The 18,550-nt window shown below is 48.2% G+C and overlaps 1 protein-coding gene across 1 annotated transcript in view; it reads left to right on the top strand.

The window, feature by feature from the left end:
- si:dkeyp-14d3.1 (transmembrane protein 132C) overlaps nt 1-18,550 on the top strand; it is an 85,034-nt gene that overhangs the window by 41,907 nt on the left and 24,577 nt on the right. The window contains exon 3 of the mRNA XM_029160718.3: nt 475-621. Coding sequence (XP_029016551.1) covers nt 475-621 — 147 coding nt within the window. The remainder of the gene's footprint in view (nt 1-474; nt 622-18,550) is intronic.

The raw sequence follows: 18,550 nt of genomic DNA, 5'->3' as shown, positions 1-18,550 counted from the left end.
TGGAGGTGGCGGGAGGATGGAGGCAGGGGAGTGGCATAAGGAGACGGGTGCATCACGCTCACATCAGTAAAATAGAAAACTCAGAAAGCAGCACATTGAGTGTCGGGAGTCTGTTTTTATTAAAACCTAATGAACCTTATCAGAATGTTTAGAGGCGCCAATTCTGAATTTAAATTACTATTGTTTTTGTGTGTGTGTGTGTGTGTGTGTGTGTGTGTGTGTGTGTGTGTGTGTGTGTGTGTGTGTGTGTGTGTGTGTGTGTGTGTGTGTGTGTGTGTGTGTTGATTACGCAATTGACTGGTGGGACGCCCATGTGCAACACGGCCAGTTCTTCTCCTGGGACACAAGGACAGTGTGATCAAAACCAGGACAACAGCTGCGATGCGTTTTGAAGACAAGACTGCCTGGGTGATGAGAACATGTGCCGCCATTGAGTCAGTAACAGCAGAGACTCGTATGTTTGTGTCTCCGCAGAGTGAAGCTGAAGGAGGGCGTGACGTTTCTTGGGGCTCGTCCCAGCAACCCCACGCAGTGGATCGTCAGCCAGGACGTGAGGAGCGAAGGCCACCGGGTGGTCACGCTGCACTGTCGCAAGAAGGAGTCCAGCTACGACCAGCAAAGGTCAGCGTCTGTTCTACTCAATTCATTTACCTCGGTAAACACTTCTGTCCTGTTATCAAATATCTTTAATTAGCACTTTTGATTTAGTTAGTATCCCTGGGCTGGGACAACTCCCACACTCCAGCCACGCCCCTTGCCTTGGACACGCCCCCTTGTCTTTAGCCACACCCACCTCATATTCTTTCCCTCTGTCTCCTGCTACAATATATGTTCCAATGGCACTTTTTGGATCCTGACAGTAACATGCTATTGTTAGATTCATTGTACAGTAATTGGCAAACTTTGGTGGTCATTTACATTTTGGATTATTACAGTAGAGTAATACTTTACTAAGTCTTCCTCTGCTGTTGCATAATCCTCTTCTCGCTGTCTCTCCGGCCTCTCCTCCCTGCTCTCGTCTTATTTATGTTGCATACCCCCCCCTCCCACAGCCTCAAAGTTGTTTTGGTCATTTTTATATGCATGTCCTTAAACTAATCTGGCAGATAAGCAAGTGATTGCCAGCTTTAGGGAAAAGGTTGCTGTGTTAATTAAGTGCTGATTGAAGGCCTTTGTGTACTTTAATGGCTTCTCCTGCTCGGATCAGGAAGTAGTTTTAATAAATCTAACTTTCTAGTGACAGGTGTAATTTAGTGGATTAGCTGCAGATTTGGAGCTGGGAAAAGCTCTGCATATTTGCTGTTTAGCTTAACATATTCAGAACCACTCCCCCTAAGAAAACAGGATCCTTGACATTGCAGAGTGCAACTTTATAATCAAAGTTGTGCAGGGCTTATTTAAGTCTAGAGCAGTCTATGAAACATCTGTAATTAGAATCCGCTGGTCCAGTGATTTGTTTAGACATGCTGCTATTAGAGGATCTCTATGAGGAATGATTATAGTGCAACTACAATGCTCACAAAATGGAGATAAGAGCCTTTAAACAGCTGCTGCTGTGAAATCAGAAGCAGCTATAAATATATATATATAAATATATATATATATGTATATATTACTTGACATCTAATACGGCGTAATGGTACATTGCTACTTTCGGATCAGCAGCTTAGTAGTCGGCTGTTGAAGGTTCCACTTGGATCGTAGGGGCATGATCTTACATGAGCTCAATGTTTTCTCGTGCAGCACTACTTCATTTGACTTTATTAGCAGTCAATTTTAATCATGCGCTGCCCTGGGAGCTTATAGTCGCCTCTGCATCCAAACTTCTTTTTCGAAGCTTCCATTCACTCGCATAATAAGATTTGGCAGCTCGGTCTTATAAATAGAAAGGTTCTGACAGCCTGCACATGCATGAAGATGCAAAATATGCTGTTGATGATTATGATGTTTGTTTCCGACTGGTGCTCCCACATTGTACGGACCTAAAAACCCAGGTTTTGCAGGAAACCTGAATGTTGAAGCTGCCTTAATGTTTTGGTGTTTGTTTTGCGGCTGGTGAATTCTCCTGGAAACACAGCGTGACCAGGGGTTTAAAGCAGTTTAAAGGTGTGTGTGTGTGTGTGTGTGTGTTTTTGAATATAAGTTTATTTTCAAATCATACAGTGCTATTTGCCAGTGAGACTTGCCAAGTTTGTTCACTTTACTGACAAAGTTTGCATGAATCTAATGTACTATGTCACTGCATGACTCTAAGCAAAGCTGAAGCATCTTAAACAAAAAAAGAGGAGCTTTCAGCAAACTGCAGTGGTGGGTAGCAGCACTTGGCAACTGGCTCCTCCCTCCCTCTGGAGCCGCTCTTCCTATGTAGGTATTATTCTCTCTATCTGCCTTTACGACCTCACCTTCACTCCCACACGCGCACGCACACACACACACACACACACACACACACTCACGTCCTCTGTTGTTGTAGTAAAATCATGTTTTATTGATTTTTTTTCGACGGGAATGAACCAGAGACAAGAGTGAGCATATTCAGTCTAATCCCTGCAGTTTGGGCCATGTACGATGGACTGCTCCTTAATCCCCACAGCTGTTAAATTCACTTCATAGACGGGACCAAAGACGCCCAGTGATGCTTATACAATGCACAATGCTCCAATTTTTCTTTGGTCTTGTCCTCCCCACTCCCAGTTATTTTATTTAAGCTCTTTTGGGAGAGGATTAGACATTTGCTATCTCATCTGCCGAGCTGCCGTTCAGTCTGCTTTCTTCTTTTTGCTCCTTCCTTGAAATAATTTGTCAGCTAACAAAACGTGTCCCCGTAACAAACCGGTAATTATGTACAAAAGCTCCTGCACCGAAGGTGTGTGACCACATGGATGCACGGCACAACGTTCCGCTTGTTCATGCTTGTCAGACCTCACAGTCGTGATCACGTCTAAACAGGTTCTATGAGGAAATGATGTAAACCAACGAATACACTGTACCATTAATGTTTGCTTCATGAACCTTTAGACCTGTCTCTACTGATAAATGGAGTCAGAATGATTAGAACAAGATGTGTATGTTAATCTCCTCCCATAATCTATAATTCATAATTCTTCATATTACTGTCATCTCAGCTGTCTAGGGAACATGTTGGAGCTGCACTACATAAATGCGGTGACTCTATTTGCTTCCACTTTTGCATAGCATGTGTTTTTAGTTGAAGGAAGCACTACTGAACACACTGGGCTTCTGCCTGGCTGTTTTGTTATAGTTTGTAGTGAGGATTCGTAGACCGTCACACTGATGTGATGAGGGGCACTCGGTTTGAGATGGAGATGTTGTCGATGGAGGACTCTGTGTCAATGGCGAAGCATGGAGTGGACATGGTTCAAGCGGAGCGAAGAAGGCACATCTGTGGAGAGGTAGTGAGACCGGAATACTTGAATTCTGAATACGCTGCCAGCATTTTGCGAAGGTTCAACCAGGTTGGCGGGACCTGAGCTGGTTGAGAGCTGAACCAGTGATACTCAAGTGCAGACAGATCAAGGCTGCAGGCAGATCGCCTCACACTACAACTGCAGCTATTGCAGCCATTTCTGTAAAATTACCTCTTCTAAGGCCACGATGGCGAACATCAAAGTGGTTGTTCAGAGACTGTAAATGGGAAATTTCCTTAAGGACTGCTCATACTGTGAAAGGGTCCTACCAGACATGGGAAAGGGCTGTGGGGACAATTTAGTGCTTGATTTCGTTGAATGCCCAAAGATAAGAGGTTAGTCTTATTTAGACGTCCACAAATAACAAAACTAGGGCCGCTTTAAACATGGACGACAAAGGTGTTTCTGTGAAGGATGAGACTTGTGTAGTGGCTGTGCTTAGTGCGGTTAAAAAGGCTGGAGGATAGCCCCAAAACCGGTAAATGGAAGCTCAATGGAAGCATGGCCGTGTGGTCTTCAATCAGCACGGAGAATGAAGGAGGCGGCGTGTGGAGCGCTGCTCGCAGCAGCTCAGGGACGGAAGACGCTCACGGCGCCGTACAGGAAGTGAACGGCATCTGTGTCCACATCAGCAGCGGGGGAGGCGTGCGGTGGACGCCAAGGAAACTGGAGAGGAGCGGGGGCAGAGGTGGCTGTTATGTTTGGCCCATGTAGACGCCAGTCGCAGAACGGCCGACTGCCATAATGAAGTCCGCCGAGTGGACTGTGGATTGGTGGCTCCGAGAGGCCGGGGGAAATGAGTTGGGGGTGGAAGTGCTCTGGTTGCATAGCGCGCTGCTCCGCTCTGAGGGCAACGCTTCCGCCATGTGTGGAGGAGAGCTGTGATCCGCTCGCGTAGAAAGCACTTGAAGGAAATGGGGAAAGGTAACAGCCCCGTGTCCTGTGGTGTCTGTGCTCGGCTAACTGGGTGGGTACTCTGTGATCATATTACCTGTCCAAACCCAGGCCGGTGGGCAGCATATTGGTGTGGATGTTAGCATGGTTTCCTCACAGCTGGGACCCGGGTTCAAATACATGGGTCAGCCAGGTTACATTATCCGCCTCTTTGTGCATCGGCTGTTGTCCCACTCCAAGGACATGGGATGTTGGGGATGGGTCCTTCGTGACCTCAGATGACCTTTGGGTGGGTGGTTGTCTGCCTCAGTGCCTCAGTGAGCCTGTGACCCTTACAGGTGCAGAGCATCCCTCCAGTGTTTTGCAGTTGAGCCTGGATTGATGAGACGTCTGAAGCATTAGTATAATACTATACTATAGTATAAACTATATACAGTAAGTATAGTAAAGCTAAGTCAATCATGCTTATAAACAAAATTCTTTTCAGAGCTGCTTTATAATTCTTGGCACATCTTTGCTTTTCTCAATCAGACGACAGCAGCTGACCAGTATTTTTGGGACATCATTCGTATAGTCGTGTCCTCGTGAAATGGAAGAACACAGCTGAGAGCTTATGACACCAGTAAACATGTGTATACATAGGGAGAATTAGGTCTCAGACTGTGGTTCAGGTTGGCACCTGCGCTGCCGAGGGATCACTGAGGCTGCACACTGGACTTGGACACTGGATAATCTCTGCGGGACTGCGTCCATGTGCGCCAGGCGGAGTCGCAGGCACGAGAGCACAGCGGCGCCGATGGTCAGGTGCACTGCGTGTGCAGGTTCACTCAGTCACTTGAAGCTGCTCCCCCTGGACAGCTGAGCCCGCCTTTTGTCTGCCATTCACAGCTGATGCTCCAGACACACCCGACGCCCGTGAAGCCAGCAGTCCTTTCACATCCACGGAACAGAATGTGTACATGAGCCTGCATTATGATTGGTGACCATCCTAAACCCTGTGTGTGTGTGTGTGTGTGTGTGTGTGTGTGTGTGTGTGTGTGTGTGTGTGTGTGTGTGTGTGTGTGTGTGTGTGTGTGTGTGTGTGTGTGTGTGTGTGTGTGGAGCCACATAAGCTCCCATTATATCTTGATGGGAAGGCGGCACCGTGCGTTCAGCAGCTTGAGGCGTGGATCAGAGGAACCAAAAGGAGTCCATACAGAACGAGCCAGTACTGTGCTGTGAGGCACACACACTATTGGCTGAAGTGCACTCTGGTAGATTGAAAAGTTCACTTTGCCACCATTAAATGCAAGTCCATTCAAAACAAAGGCAGCTCTGCTTCCTCAGCATGTCATAAGCCATAAGTGGGGGGCTCAGTGAAAGTGCCATGTCTGGGCCCTGGCTGTTCATTAGGACTGCCTGGGTGCAGATGGATCTCCCATGTGAGCCACCTCTTCATCAATCCCCCACACCACACTCAGCCAAGGGACTACAGGCAGTTCACTCATTACAGCCGCTCCACATGAGAGCCAGTCCAAGTAGGAAGGGGGAGGATTTGGATGGGTGGCACAGAGCATATATGTAAAGATCCTCTTCAACTCAGCAGACTTTAAACAGCCTCATTGTGGTCTAGTCTGCACGGAGTTTGCATTTGTTCTGTTAAATCCAGCTATGATGACACACGATGTTTGATTTCAAAGCACAAGCAAATCTCCTCCACGTGAGCAGTTAGATAATAAAATGAAAATCAATTACAAAGCTATAACAGATTGGCATTGACCTAACAATCTCAATTTCAAACTCCGCAGAATCTTAATAATAAAATTATTTATAGTGTGACATTTAAAGCAAGTCTGAAACATAATAAATGAATTATTTGTCCCCAAGGCTCTTGAGAAAATATTAGCCGTGTTCATTCTGTCATTAATATCCCAGGGTCTGTCTGCAAACTTTGCTTCGGAGATGTCTGGTTACAACAAGAAGGAAAATACTCCAGTGAGTGAATTGTGCTAGTCCTGAGATTTTAAATCTGTGCGAGCGTAATGTTTTTTCTACTTCTTTTTTTAATGTATAGCAGCTCTAAGAATGAGCCACCAGCTTCAGGCGCCCATGCTGTGTAATGCTGCATAAATCAAGCCTAAAATGAAAGGCCCAATCACATTAGGGGCCAACGGGAATGTTAACTTAATAGCCTTAATGCTAACACCCTTAAAAATGAATTAGGTCCCTTCCCAGTGGCTCACGTGTACCTTAAACACTCACTGGAGTCTCAGCGGCAGGATTTACTCATACACAAACATCAATGCTGCTCTGTTGTCTAGTTAATGTCTCCATAATGGAAATGATGTGCAATCAATGCTCCCGTTTTGGAGCCTGGACATGTTGCAGTTTTTAGATTTTGAATCAAGACGGAATTAAACCTTCCAGCGTTCACTCTGCTTGGTGCCATAACGCGAGGCTGATAAGAGAGGAACATTCAAATTGAATTTAATAGAATAGACGTGGCTCGGTTTCCTTTATCAGGTGCGCAGCAGAGATGGAGCAGATTCTGTGTCTCTGCAGGGCAGCCATCTTATTACAGCAGTCAGCCCAGATTACATCTGACTGCTCAGCCTGTTCCTCTGTTCCATTTCCAAGGAAACAATATGGGGAAATAATGTTCCATTGTGCCTCATTGCACTTTTCTCCAGTTCCCCAATCAGGCGGTAATGACACTGATCTGCACCATATGTACGGCAGCGCGCTGCGCGACCGCGGTGCCGCTGAGGGACATTTAAAAGCGTCCAGTCACACAGCTGGAGTCGCATCAGGGCGCGGCGGACGGCCGTCCGTCAGGGTCTGTCGGTGGCTGGCGTCGCCGTGTGTGCGGACGGGAGACAGATTGAGGTTTACGCGTGCATGCGTCCCGGAGACTTTCTGTGTTTCACATTACGAGTGAATCTCCAGCTCTCAGAGGTTAATCTCCTGCGGGATAAGATTGAGGTCACCGGTGTTTAGGAGGTTGCATTAGCAGATTTTTACGTACTTACAGTAAAAGCATTTATATTGTAACTAAACAAGGAAGCATACTGTTATGTGGGTCACTTCAGCTTTATGCATTGGACTTGCAGAGCACCGCGGATCGTGTGTATCCACTAAGTCAGCGCACATGCTGCGTTCTGTGCGAAGCTCAAACGTTCACCCAGGTAACTGTAGCTTTTAGAGACTTTCTATCGCATGCTCAGTTTAAATCCAAATCAAAATAACATGCTTTTCACTGGCGCGCGTTTGCTTGACAGTTTATAATCAGGACAAACAGTACAAAGAAAAGAGTGGGTGTGGTGTTAAAAAGTGCTGGAAAATAACCCTAACTCTGCAGTGAACAGACTTTACAATGCCGTAAAAAACTGAAAATATCGTAAAGTTACTTTAAGTAAATGTAAATTGAAGCATGGGGAGATTTTAGATGTTATGAAATGCTCCAGGGTGAAAGAAAGGCCTCTCTGAGCAGAGCTTGTTTCCCGTTGAAGCGTCCTTGTGTCTTCAGAGCACGCGGACGCCGCTTCGGTGAAATTGGAGCCGTGTTCGCTCCAAACCGTGCTCTCTGCAGGTAGCGCGCAGCCAGTGGGTTGAGATGTAAACAAGCAATGGTCTACAGGCATCTGACAAACACACTGGCTGTTTCTCAGCTAATTACGCCTTTGTACTGCCGATTGAATAAATACTCCATTTCGTACCGGGCGCTCACGGTGCCTCGCAATGAGGTTTTCCTTGTTCATCCCTCTGTGTCTGATGAACAACAAACAAGAAATGAGCATAAGACCCACTCATCTTTAAAATTGGCCTTTGAGAATTCACTCAAACAACCCCCCTCCCAAACACACACCCCCACATCCACCCCACCGATTAATCCAACTGAATAGGCAGAAGAACCTTGCACAACAGTTGGCTCCAATTAACCCCAGTTTAACTTGGCCTTCAAAATGAATGGCTTTTATTCTGAAACCTTTTGCTTCCAAAGTAATGCCTGGTCTGGAATCAGCGCTGCCTCGTTTCATCAACAGCAGAAGAAATATTTAAATAAGCCAATTAAAATGTGCTGTAGAGGAAGGTGTAGCATAGAACCAGTATTTGGATGAGTAATGTAGGCATCGGAGGGGTGGGGGGGGGGGTGTGCATGCACAAAAAGGCTCGTTGGAGGAGCTTTTACACGGAACCCGAACGGACAGCTCTGCTTTCGGTAGGAGCGGATTCAATCAAGCAGAAGACAAAGAGAATAGGTACAAGTCACATCCTCTCGTCTCCACTGCGACGTCCCTGCGTGCCGACACTGACAAGCAATCTTTTGCCGTCCCCTGTTATCATTCGGGCTGAGAGCGGAGCCGCGTGCGGAGGGAGGAGCAGGAAGCCGCCTCGGGCGCCGCCGCCCTGCAGCCCCGGCGCCTGTTTAGCAGGGCTCACCGTGCCTGACATGTAATCAGGCGGCGCGGACACCTCGGCGGCCACGGGGCTGCGAGAGGCCGGACCGGCAGATGTGTTTATGCCTCCAGATGAGGTGCCACTCTCTGTACATGTCACCCGGTCCACCTTGAGTGTGCCGGGCCCAGGTACGCCCCGCACGCGTGCATCCTCAGACGACACCAGGCCTTAAAACGTAAGAGCCAGCAGCGCGTCAGCTCTACAGCCCAGCGACCACCTCAGGTCCTTCTGAGCTGCCGGATTCGTGCCAAGGTCAGATTCATAATTCAGCCCCGTCGCAAGACCTTGATGCACACAGTATTTGGATGCTTTTTTTTTTTTTATTGCTGCGATGGCGAAGCCACAGACGCAGCCTGGACGCCTTGTGAGCCGCTGCCGCTGATGCAGCGAGACGTCTCCCTCGCTTGTCATTACGCCATCGCCGTGTGATTTAGGCCGTCGCCCCGGCAGCGTCCGGATCCGCCCTCCATCTCTCACAGGCCGCGTGTCAGCGAGCAGCGTGGAATCGCCGTGATGAATATGTAAAATGGTGCCATTAAAGCTCTCCTTCTTTAATTAGTCTTTGGGTTTCATGACTGAGTGCTTCCAATTATGGATCAATGTCTCCTTTCGGCACATGGACCCCTGGGTGTGTGGGTGCAGCCCCCCCCCCCCCCCCCCCCCCTCTCCCACACCCCCGTTACAAAACACTTTATAATTTCAGGACGGTCGCTCACATCACACTCCCCTAACTGCTGATCAATGGGAATTTATGCTGCCGTAAGCAGGCTCATATTGTGTGCGCTGCCATGATTAGTTTTTCATAAACGTGATCACACGTCAGCGAGTGAAGAACATACAGAGGTTGTAGGCGTGTGTCAGTAAATACTAGGACTGATGTGCGTGTAATCGCCCTGCTCGTAATTCAGCGCTGAGCTTATTAGGTGCTGCACTTTGCCTAATGCCCAGATCCAGGTCTGACTGCGAGCCGGGTGGGTCCTGGAGGGAGGTGCTGCTCCAGTGAAATGCTGCTCGTGTGTTTTTAAAATGAATCCATTACTCCAGTTGGCAAAGCCCGTAATAGCTGCTCAAGGGTCCAACACTGCTTTTAACCGGTGTCCACGTGCGGTACTAATGCAGAGATACGTCAGGTTGGCTTTAATGGAGCATGACTCTAACGATGAGAGGTGTGGATTTTTAGAGGATCAAGTGAATGGATGTCCCACACATCCTGTGCCTTTGAATTGAACTGTTTCTGTTGGGGAATCCTCAGGGAGCGGAGTTGATGCGGGAGCACATCGTCGCTACCTCTCTCCTCTCCGATCCACGGGACGCTGCATCCGTGCCCACACAGCCTCGCAGCACTGCAATTAGCACCAGAGCGCGGCTCACTTTACACTCACTGTGTGACTGTAAAGCTGTGGGTGTTCCACATATGCTGGGGAATATCTTCACGTGTGTATATTCGTTCTGGCGCTAATAGAAATGTGCGGCGATTGCATTTTCTACAGTTCCAGCATATTTGAAGTCTGGCTCTTGTTTCTTTATTTATCACCGACCTTATTGCAACACACAGTGCTGAACTGATGCTTTCGCCCTTCTTCCGTCTCATGGTGCTGAAGCTCAACCTTGCAGGAGGTAAAGCCTAGGTTGCAATAGAGTATCATTAGTCTGATAGCCCAGTGCCCCTCTGGTCAATGACTCTTGTGTGTTCTTCATGTTCTGTTGCCATGCCAACGGTGGCAGAGCTGAAAGGACCGGGCTTTTGTGGGCCTTTAAGGACTTTCCTGAGGAGCACAGGCACTGCCAGTGTCACAGCGCCTGCAGGTGCAACGGCAGGCCCGGACGGTCACATGATGTCACCCGCAGACCGCCCAGGGAGGGGAGGGTGTGCGGAGGGGACAGGGGGGGAGTGATGGGGGGAGGGCTGGGTTTATCTGCACCAGCATTTGCATCCCTGCCCCAGGGCTCAGTGTGTGCTGCCCCCTAGCGTGCGAGGACGAGTGCTCCGCTCCCAGCGGCTGATGGCTGTTATCGAGCCCGGACGATGCCAGCGCTTTGATTTGGGGAACACTGAGCGTAACCGCAAGGACAAGCAGCAATTTATTATATTGCAATTTGCTATTTAGATGGCTTTCCTATGAATGAGACAGATATAGAGTGCAACTGCCTGGGAAATGATGTCTGATGCGAAAGAGTCTGAGGTCACTGGTGATAACCACCGTCATTAGGGGTCCATTACACTGTGGAGCCTACTTCAGCTGATGAACCCTAATGACGCTGCGCTGCAGAAAAGCATTTAGTTTTGATTAGACAGTTGTTGGCATGGGGCATTTCATTAACTCCAAGATGAGTTTTTTTTTTGTTTTTTTTGTTGTGGAATTGCTCCTCCACTGTTTGTGCCTGGACTAACACACTGACACACGCCGTTTGTTTCCTCAAGGCAACGCAGAGCAAGTTAAGAAACAAATGTAATAACGGAACATCCCCCTCCAACACTTTCTGCCTAATACCCAGTGTCGTTCTGCTTTATCCCCCGCGGACAAATCCACTTGGACTGTCTAGCGATACGCTGTAGTGCTTCCACTTTATAGAATATTATCTGAACCTGAACCACCATTTTGGTGATGCACCTGTGTGAGTCTAAATATCACATATGTTACATAGATGTAACACAGCAGTTATTGTCCTTTTTCACATGCTCACTCATCATGTGCCAGCGACTGCATGACTCAGAAAGAGAGCGTGAGACCAGTCAAGGGGGAAGAAAGCAGCTGGTGTGTGTGTGTGTGTGTGTGCGTGTGTGTGTGTGTGTGTGTGTGTGTGTGTGTGTGTGGGTGGGTTGGGGGGGTATTTTTGCTGATGAATGCTGCAGAACACTGTTAAGCTAATCGGAAACTTGATCCCCTTATTGGGTTTGATGCACACAAGCCAAACGGCCTTCTTCTGTGCCCACACTCCATTATAATCGTATAATTAATAGTCCTCAGCCCTTTCCTCCGCGTGCGTGTTAGAAAGGGGTAAAGAATAAATGATTAAATTAAATTAAAGGGAATCTGATGCTTATTAAAAGTAGGGTTTAATTCAGCTGCCGCGGGTTATTTAAAACGCAACGGTGCAATCTTTTGTTACACGCTCCTTAGGATAAGATAGATGGAAATTACATCCGCCGTGTGTATTTTTTGAATTGAAAGAACAAAGCGGGACAATGTAGGACATCTAGCAGGTGTCGCTCCGCTATTAATATTAATGTTAAATCGTCTCGCCGTTATTGGATGGCTGCAGATAAGAGAAGAGGAGGGACACGGGCGCCTCTGACACCACCGGGGACCCTGCAGGTGATGGATGGGGCATCGGTGGGCTGCCCTTTACAATACTGTCGTGGAAGTTATATTTCACAGCTATTTTCATTATTGATGCATCTGTCATGCACACTGTTTTTTTGGGTTCTTTGGATCCTTGTTATGACTTCACGTTAACAGAACTCGATCACGCTTATTTGTTTGTGTTTTCATTGTTGTACATCTACTGTATGAAAAGGCATTTGAAGCCACGTTAGCCGCTGCCAGGACGCGTTGGCTTGTGAGTGATGCACGTACTGTAGCACGCTTCGCCCAGAACAAGGCCCGGCATCAAATACATGGACTGCCGTTCCGCTGAATTGATTCTGATGTTCTTCGCACTCGCGTTGTTTCAGACCGTGCACATTCATCCATTTGTCCGTCGCGACTCTGACAGCGTTACAGGAGTGGCGTGCTAGTTGTCATTAGAAGGGAACAAAGCTGGATTTAATCCCCCAGGAGCATTTCCACCAGCCACTTTAGCTACAAGAACACTCTGTGTGTTTCTCTGTTGTTTGCCTGTACCGTGCAAATCACGCTGGACATGCACAAGAAACAATTTCACGTCCCCGGGAAAGATTAGTGTCCTCCCAGACAGAGATGTGTTGAAAGATTTATTCCTCCTGTAGTAAATTTTGAAAGCCTGAGACAAAAGCCAGAGAAGTAAAAGCCAGATAAAAGACTAAGAGCCCGCTTTAGGTTTTCCCCTAGTTTAGTTTTGTCAGTTTCGAGGTGTGTAAGTGAACGTCAGCTGACGCCACCATCAATCAAAGGCATGATAGCGACATGAGAGACGCTCTGGTTCGCTCGATTGTGTCGCGGGTCCTTCAGCATTCAGCCTTTGTGCGGAAAACAGGTTGACGGTGTCGATGTGCCGCGGGTCCACGTCAGACGGCACAACGCTGGGCCACGCTGTACGTTCAGGGTAGCGGTAGCAGTGGTTGTCATATTGACGGGTTAATGCTGGGTGCTGGCGGCGGTGGGCTCCCATCAGCGGCCACTTTGTGCAGAGGCATCGTTCCAGCTCACGTCCACTTCCGGGGGATGGAGAGCGCTGCTGTCAGGTGAGAGGGGAAACAAGCGGAGTGCTGTGGATGCGACGCGTTGCTCTCTGCCGCCGCCTCAAACCTGGAAGGACGTTTAAGGTCGACACCGTTACCGACGAGGACACACTCCAAATCACTTAAGTGCTGCAAAACGAGAGGTGACGCTGGATTTTCGGGAAAATGTTCTTACGCTGAACGTCTCTGTAATTTGTGTCACGCCGACGATGGAACGCTCCGACTCCCACGCGGCCTCATATGTAAACTTTAAAAGGAATGTTCCAAAGTTTTATCCTCGTATATTCTCAGCTGTGATCTGATCTGAACCTCTGCGATTCGACGACTCCTCTCTCGCTGCAGCTCTCCTGCGGCCGCCACTTACAGTGTATCTCTGCATAAGCATGAACCTCCGCAGCCACAGAGGCGGCTGCACCTCGCTGACATTTATCACTATTATTCTCATTCCTGTCTTGCCTTTATTTGACAGCGTTTCGGGGGCAGTGTACACCTTTTCTCCCCCTGTCACTATCTCTTTTCCTGTTCTGGACAGCGCTGAATTGAAAAGGTCCGCCGGGTGTAGACGTCTGAGGGTGCTTTCCCTCCTCCCGCCTCACAGCTCAGCTCTCTCCTTTAAAAAAATGCATTTGAGTGGGAAAGATTGTAATGGACTTACCATCTGTGCTCCTCGGTCTAGCCTGCAAAAATGTTTCTTTAGTGCAGTTCTGTACCTTCACTCTCAAACTCAAATTACCCTAATGATAAATATTAACTTAATAATATGTAACCATGGAAACACCGACTTAAATGCAAACCTCCCTTTGCTATTGAAAACTGTGTCGTATAGTTTTCACTGCACTGATATTTTAGCTTTTGAACGTATCCATGACGACGGTGCATTCAAGAACCGAGTGATTGCTTTGATTGCGGCGCCGCTTAATCAGTGGGCCATGAAAATGTGACTTAAGAACACTGGTTTGTAACGAGGGCTCCCTGAGCGGAGAGACTGCGCTGCGTGCTGTGAGCATTGAGGTCCTTTCTCAGAAATCAGAGCTAAAAAGCAGCTCTGACCCCAGATCGCAGTAATTCACCTCTAATGGGCTCCCCTCGGGCCGCCAATGAAATTGACCCGTAGCGTGGAGAAATGTGAGATGTCCACTTTCATGGCCCAGATTGTTCTGTTTGTCATTAGCACTGGCTTTTCCCCCTGCTGTCACGTCATATGACATATAATGTCTGCTATTCATGTCTCATGTCATGTCAAATCAGAACCTCTGGCTGTTACATTATTATTATGGAGACATGCTGTTTAAAACTCCAATATGCAGTGTATTGCTTGTCCAGCTGCTTCCTAGAGGACCCTGGAGCTGGCATGAGATTCCCAACAGGGTGAGTGTAAAGTCAAAGCCTTTGGTTGCATGATTCAACTCACAAATAATTGCAACCGGACGGCTGAGAGCCTTTCTTCACATCATTGGTTCCTTCAATTCAATCCAATTCAGTTCATTTGTATTGCCCCACAATAAAGGTCCTCTCAACGCACTTTACATACATAGAGTTCTAATAAACTCTAAAATTCCCACTTTGTTTCTGCATCACGTCTAAATTAAATGTATGTTCACCAAACACGGTTATATCGGTCAGTGAAGCAGTAAAATAATAATAATTCTCTATAATAGATGCACAATATAAGATATAATTGTTGAGGGCATTGTGGTTGTGATTATTTATAATATCCAGTGGTTCGACGAGTGAATGCATAAGATCATTTTTAGACTAACCCTAAAAACAACTGGCTCCTGTTTTGTAGCAGAAGGCTGAGATTTGTTTGTGGCCTCCATCCTGAAACTGTAATATTGATATTGAGAGTTGCACTGGAGACACATACATGAGTAGCAGCCGTTTTGTTTGCAGTCCAACATGTGACAGGAGCAGCGACTCCCGTGTGTGACCAGCACCACAGTGTTTGTGTGTGTGCACAGACATGCCCCGCTGTGCACAGTACATCATGTAAACACATACATGTATGCATAAACCCATGTGTGTGTGTGTGTGTGTGTGTGTGTGAGAGAGAGAGAGAGTCTGGCTTCGATGCACCGACTGGTTTATTATTGTTCCAGGTGAATGAGGACGAGAACAGCAGAGTGTCGAGCTGCTGTTTTCAGGCACCACTGGAGCCACAAATGTGATTATTTTTTTTCACTGCATTAAAAGTCCAGAGCTTGCACGCACACACACACACGCACACACACACACACACACACACACACTGCTGTGGACGGTGACTCCTCTGCCTGACGCCGCATCATCCGTTCTCCTGTTTTCATTCAGGATCTCTGGTCGTGGTGAATCAGCAGCCGTTTTGCAGCTCTGCAGACGTTTGCTGTGTCCCTCTGTGGAATGACCTTTAAGCTTTATATAGAATACATATAAAGAGGAGTCAGGAGCAGCCTTTAAATGGTTTTCAAGATATAGAGCTGAATCGATTTCTGCTGCTCAGATGCTACAATAACAGAAGGCGATGTTGAGGAATACTTAATCTGCAAGTTGAAAAATGAAGTTATTAGACCTGGAAATGTCACTTTGTTTCTGCTACAAAGGTTCCCTGTCATTCCCGCTTATTCTTTTAGCCTCGCTGGGTGAGGCAGTGGACACATGGATACTCATCAGATGTAGATTAAACAAGCCGGGTCACAATGACACGTGGAGTCTTAGAATGGGACAATAGAAGCTCCTCCAATTAAAACTCCTTCTCTTGAGGAATCTACCGTAATGAAGTTCCTCCAATAATTTAGTCCCATGTCTGTTTATTATATTGAAATTTAAATCTCTCCTTTTTTAAACACCTTGCTGCTTTAACTGAATAGCTTCGATCGCGATAGGAATGAGCTTTTTAGACTCCGTAATTAGTCGAGGCGGATGTTGAACAATGACGATGGAGATCCGTCGATACCGCGTTTTGAAAGCCCGTGAAAAAAATGATTCTAATCAGGAAGATTATGTTTTTATTTAAGCCAGTACGTTCTACGTAACAGTCTGACGCTAACGAAACAATTGACCCACTGGCAGCTCTAAAGCATCTAATTAATCAATTAAAGTCACTGATTCATTTACATAAGAAATGACACAAAGAGAAGTACTTTCTGTAATGGCTCCATTTACTGGCTGGAAGCAGCGTCCTCTTTGACAGTGCTAATGCTAACCTCTACCACATTAACAGCGGTGTGAGCCACCATGGTGTCACCATCACCTTTGCTGCTTACTGTGTGACAGTCTGGCTCTTCATTGTCACCATGCATAAAACGGCTACATGAAGCAGATTCGTTATGGTGCCGGACTGCTCACTTGTGCTTCCTCGGGTGTGATGGCATGTCCGATGGAGGCGCTGGTGTCGTGGTGATTAATGGGCAGCCCAACGTGCCCGAGCAGCATCCTCTCAGCTCCGTCTGTGCTGCTTTCACTGAGTCAGTCATCAGCCGTCGCAGGCAGGACCTTGTCAGCTCTGATTTCCTCTCCAGCCCGGTTTGTGCAGCTAGAGGCCCATCTGCCTGCAGCTCCCGGGCCTCTTATCTACCGAGACCCCCCCACCCCCCACCCTCCGCTGCCCCGCGGTCGCCGCTCTGGCCTCAGATTCACTCTAACCACAGTTAGTTTACGGATAATTATCAGGTCGCGGCCGGCGGAGCGGCACGCGTCCACGGGCCCTTTGTTGCTAATTGAATTAGCCCCCGCGCTGGAAGTGACAGAGAAACGAGCAGCTTCCCCCAGCGCGTGGTTGGATCAGCGGACTCGGAGGTCGGCTGAGGACGGCCGGGCTGCAGCAAGCGCTTGACTCAACACCTGAGTCACACTCAGTCTGACACCGGCGTTATTGCCGGCTTTGGGCCGCGATGGCGCGTGTCAACGGGGGTCAAGTACGACCGCCGCACAGGCAGGCGTCGGCCGGGCGTCACCTGAGGCGTGGAACCAGAACTGCTCCTCCTCGCAGCGTAGCGTCCACGCAAGCCGCAGCAGCGTCGGGATTTAGGAGGCACCGTAAAACATGCACTAAAGCATTTCCACTGTTAATGTGGAATTTATTACATTACTTTCTGTTTGTCATAAACCTTTACTGATATCACAGGCGCAGACGCGCCGCCAGGCCGAGGCCGCCGCCTCTGCTGCTTTACGGCTCCGCTCGCGTCCTTCATCTCAACTTTGCACAGCCTCAAAGTTTTTATTTCCCACCTCTGCTCGTCCCTCGTCGCTTCTTTTCACGTCGCACATTTTCAAGGCGGATGTTCCCGCTCCCGACACCAAGCGGGAGGCTTACTTTCCCCATACATTCTTACAATGTCATAATTCGTTTGGCAGCGTTCTTCTAAGAAACAGGGAGAAACGCGGTGAATTTCAGAGTGTTCCGCTGTTAACGTCTGCCAACTGGATCGTGAGAGCTGGGACATAATTGACATCTCTGCACGACTAAAGAGAAGCTAATAACGGACGACCTGCGTCAGTCCTGGGGGCCCTTTAGCTTTTGAGCGTAGAGCCCTTCCTTCCGCTGCCTGTCAGCGCTGTTGACCGCCTGAGAGTCGTGATGTTCGTGCCGTTTGAGCCGCCGGCTGACGAGGGCCCCGCGTGGCCCGGAGCTTTTATTTCTGGACGCGCGCCGCGTCATCCGCGGTGAGCGCGCGATGGGCCTCACCTTCAGCAGCTGCCGCCGCGGCGCGCGGGGGGGACGCTTATGTAAGCCGACCATGTGGTGCTCCGCCTTCAGCGGCCGTTATGAAATGTGACACAAGTTCTTTGGTTGTCATCTTAATTATTAACACGCACCTCTGTTGGATGCGAAAATTGGGTTGTTGTCTGCTCCCAGCCGATCTTTCGCTCTCGCGGACTAAAACTGGGAGAATGAAAGTCAAAATAGGGTCAGACCTATGTGAATGTCAGAGCTGTGGCCAAAACATTTTCGATTATTCATCGTTTTAGTCCACTATTCATAATTTAGTCCATTTTACACTCTGGTCTGAGGTGTTAGCGCCCATTCATTGCTACATGGTGTTAGCTTGCCTCGTCAAAATGTCCTGGTTCCACGTCTTGCATGCTGCACAGATTCATCCGTGCCTCCCTGCGCCTCTGTCTTCTGCTCAAATTACAGGATTCCGCTTCGTGCCGCTTTGCCACAGAGACCACGCGTGAAATTTATTGGCCCAGAGTCCCGCCATTTGACACGCGGGACGCAGCTAACAGATCTGGTGCCATTTCCTGTGGCTTCCGGCTCCCGTGTAAAGCTGACCTTTCCTGCCTCCGGGCTATATTTAAACCCTGAGCACCGGAGACTTATGGTGCCATGGGAAATTTTATTACCAACACTCCCATTTGTCTGACTTAATTCAGGCCTGCCGCGGATCGTGCTAAACATACTCTGGCAAACAGGGGCGCCGCTGACAAA

Source organism: Betta splendens, chromosome 9 (assembly GCF_900634795.4).
Source record: "Betta splendens chromosome 9, fBetSpl5.4, whole genome shotgun sequence".
NCBI classification, from domain to species: Eukaryota; Metazoa; Chordata; class Actinopteri; order Anabantiformes; family Osphronemidae; genus Betta; species Betta splendens.
Note: the sequence above shows the minus strand (reverse complement) of the source record. Positions and strands in the feature narration are given on the sequence as shown.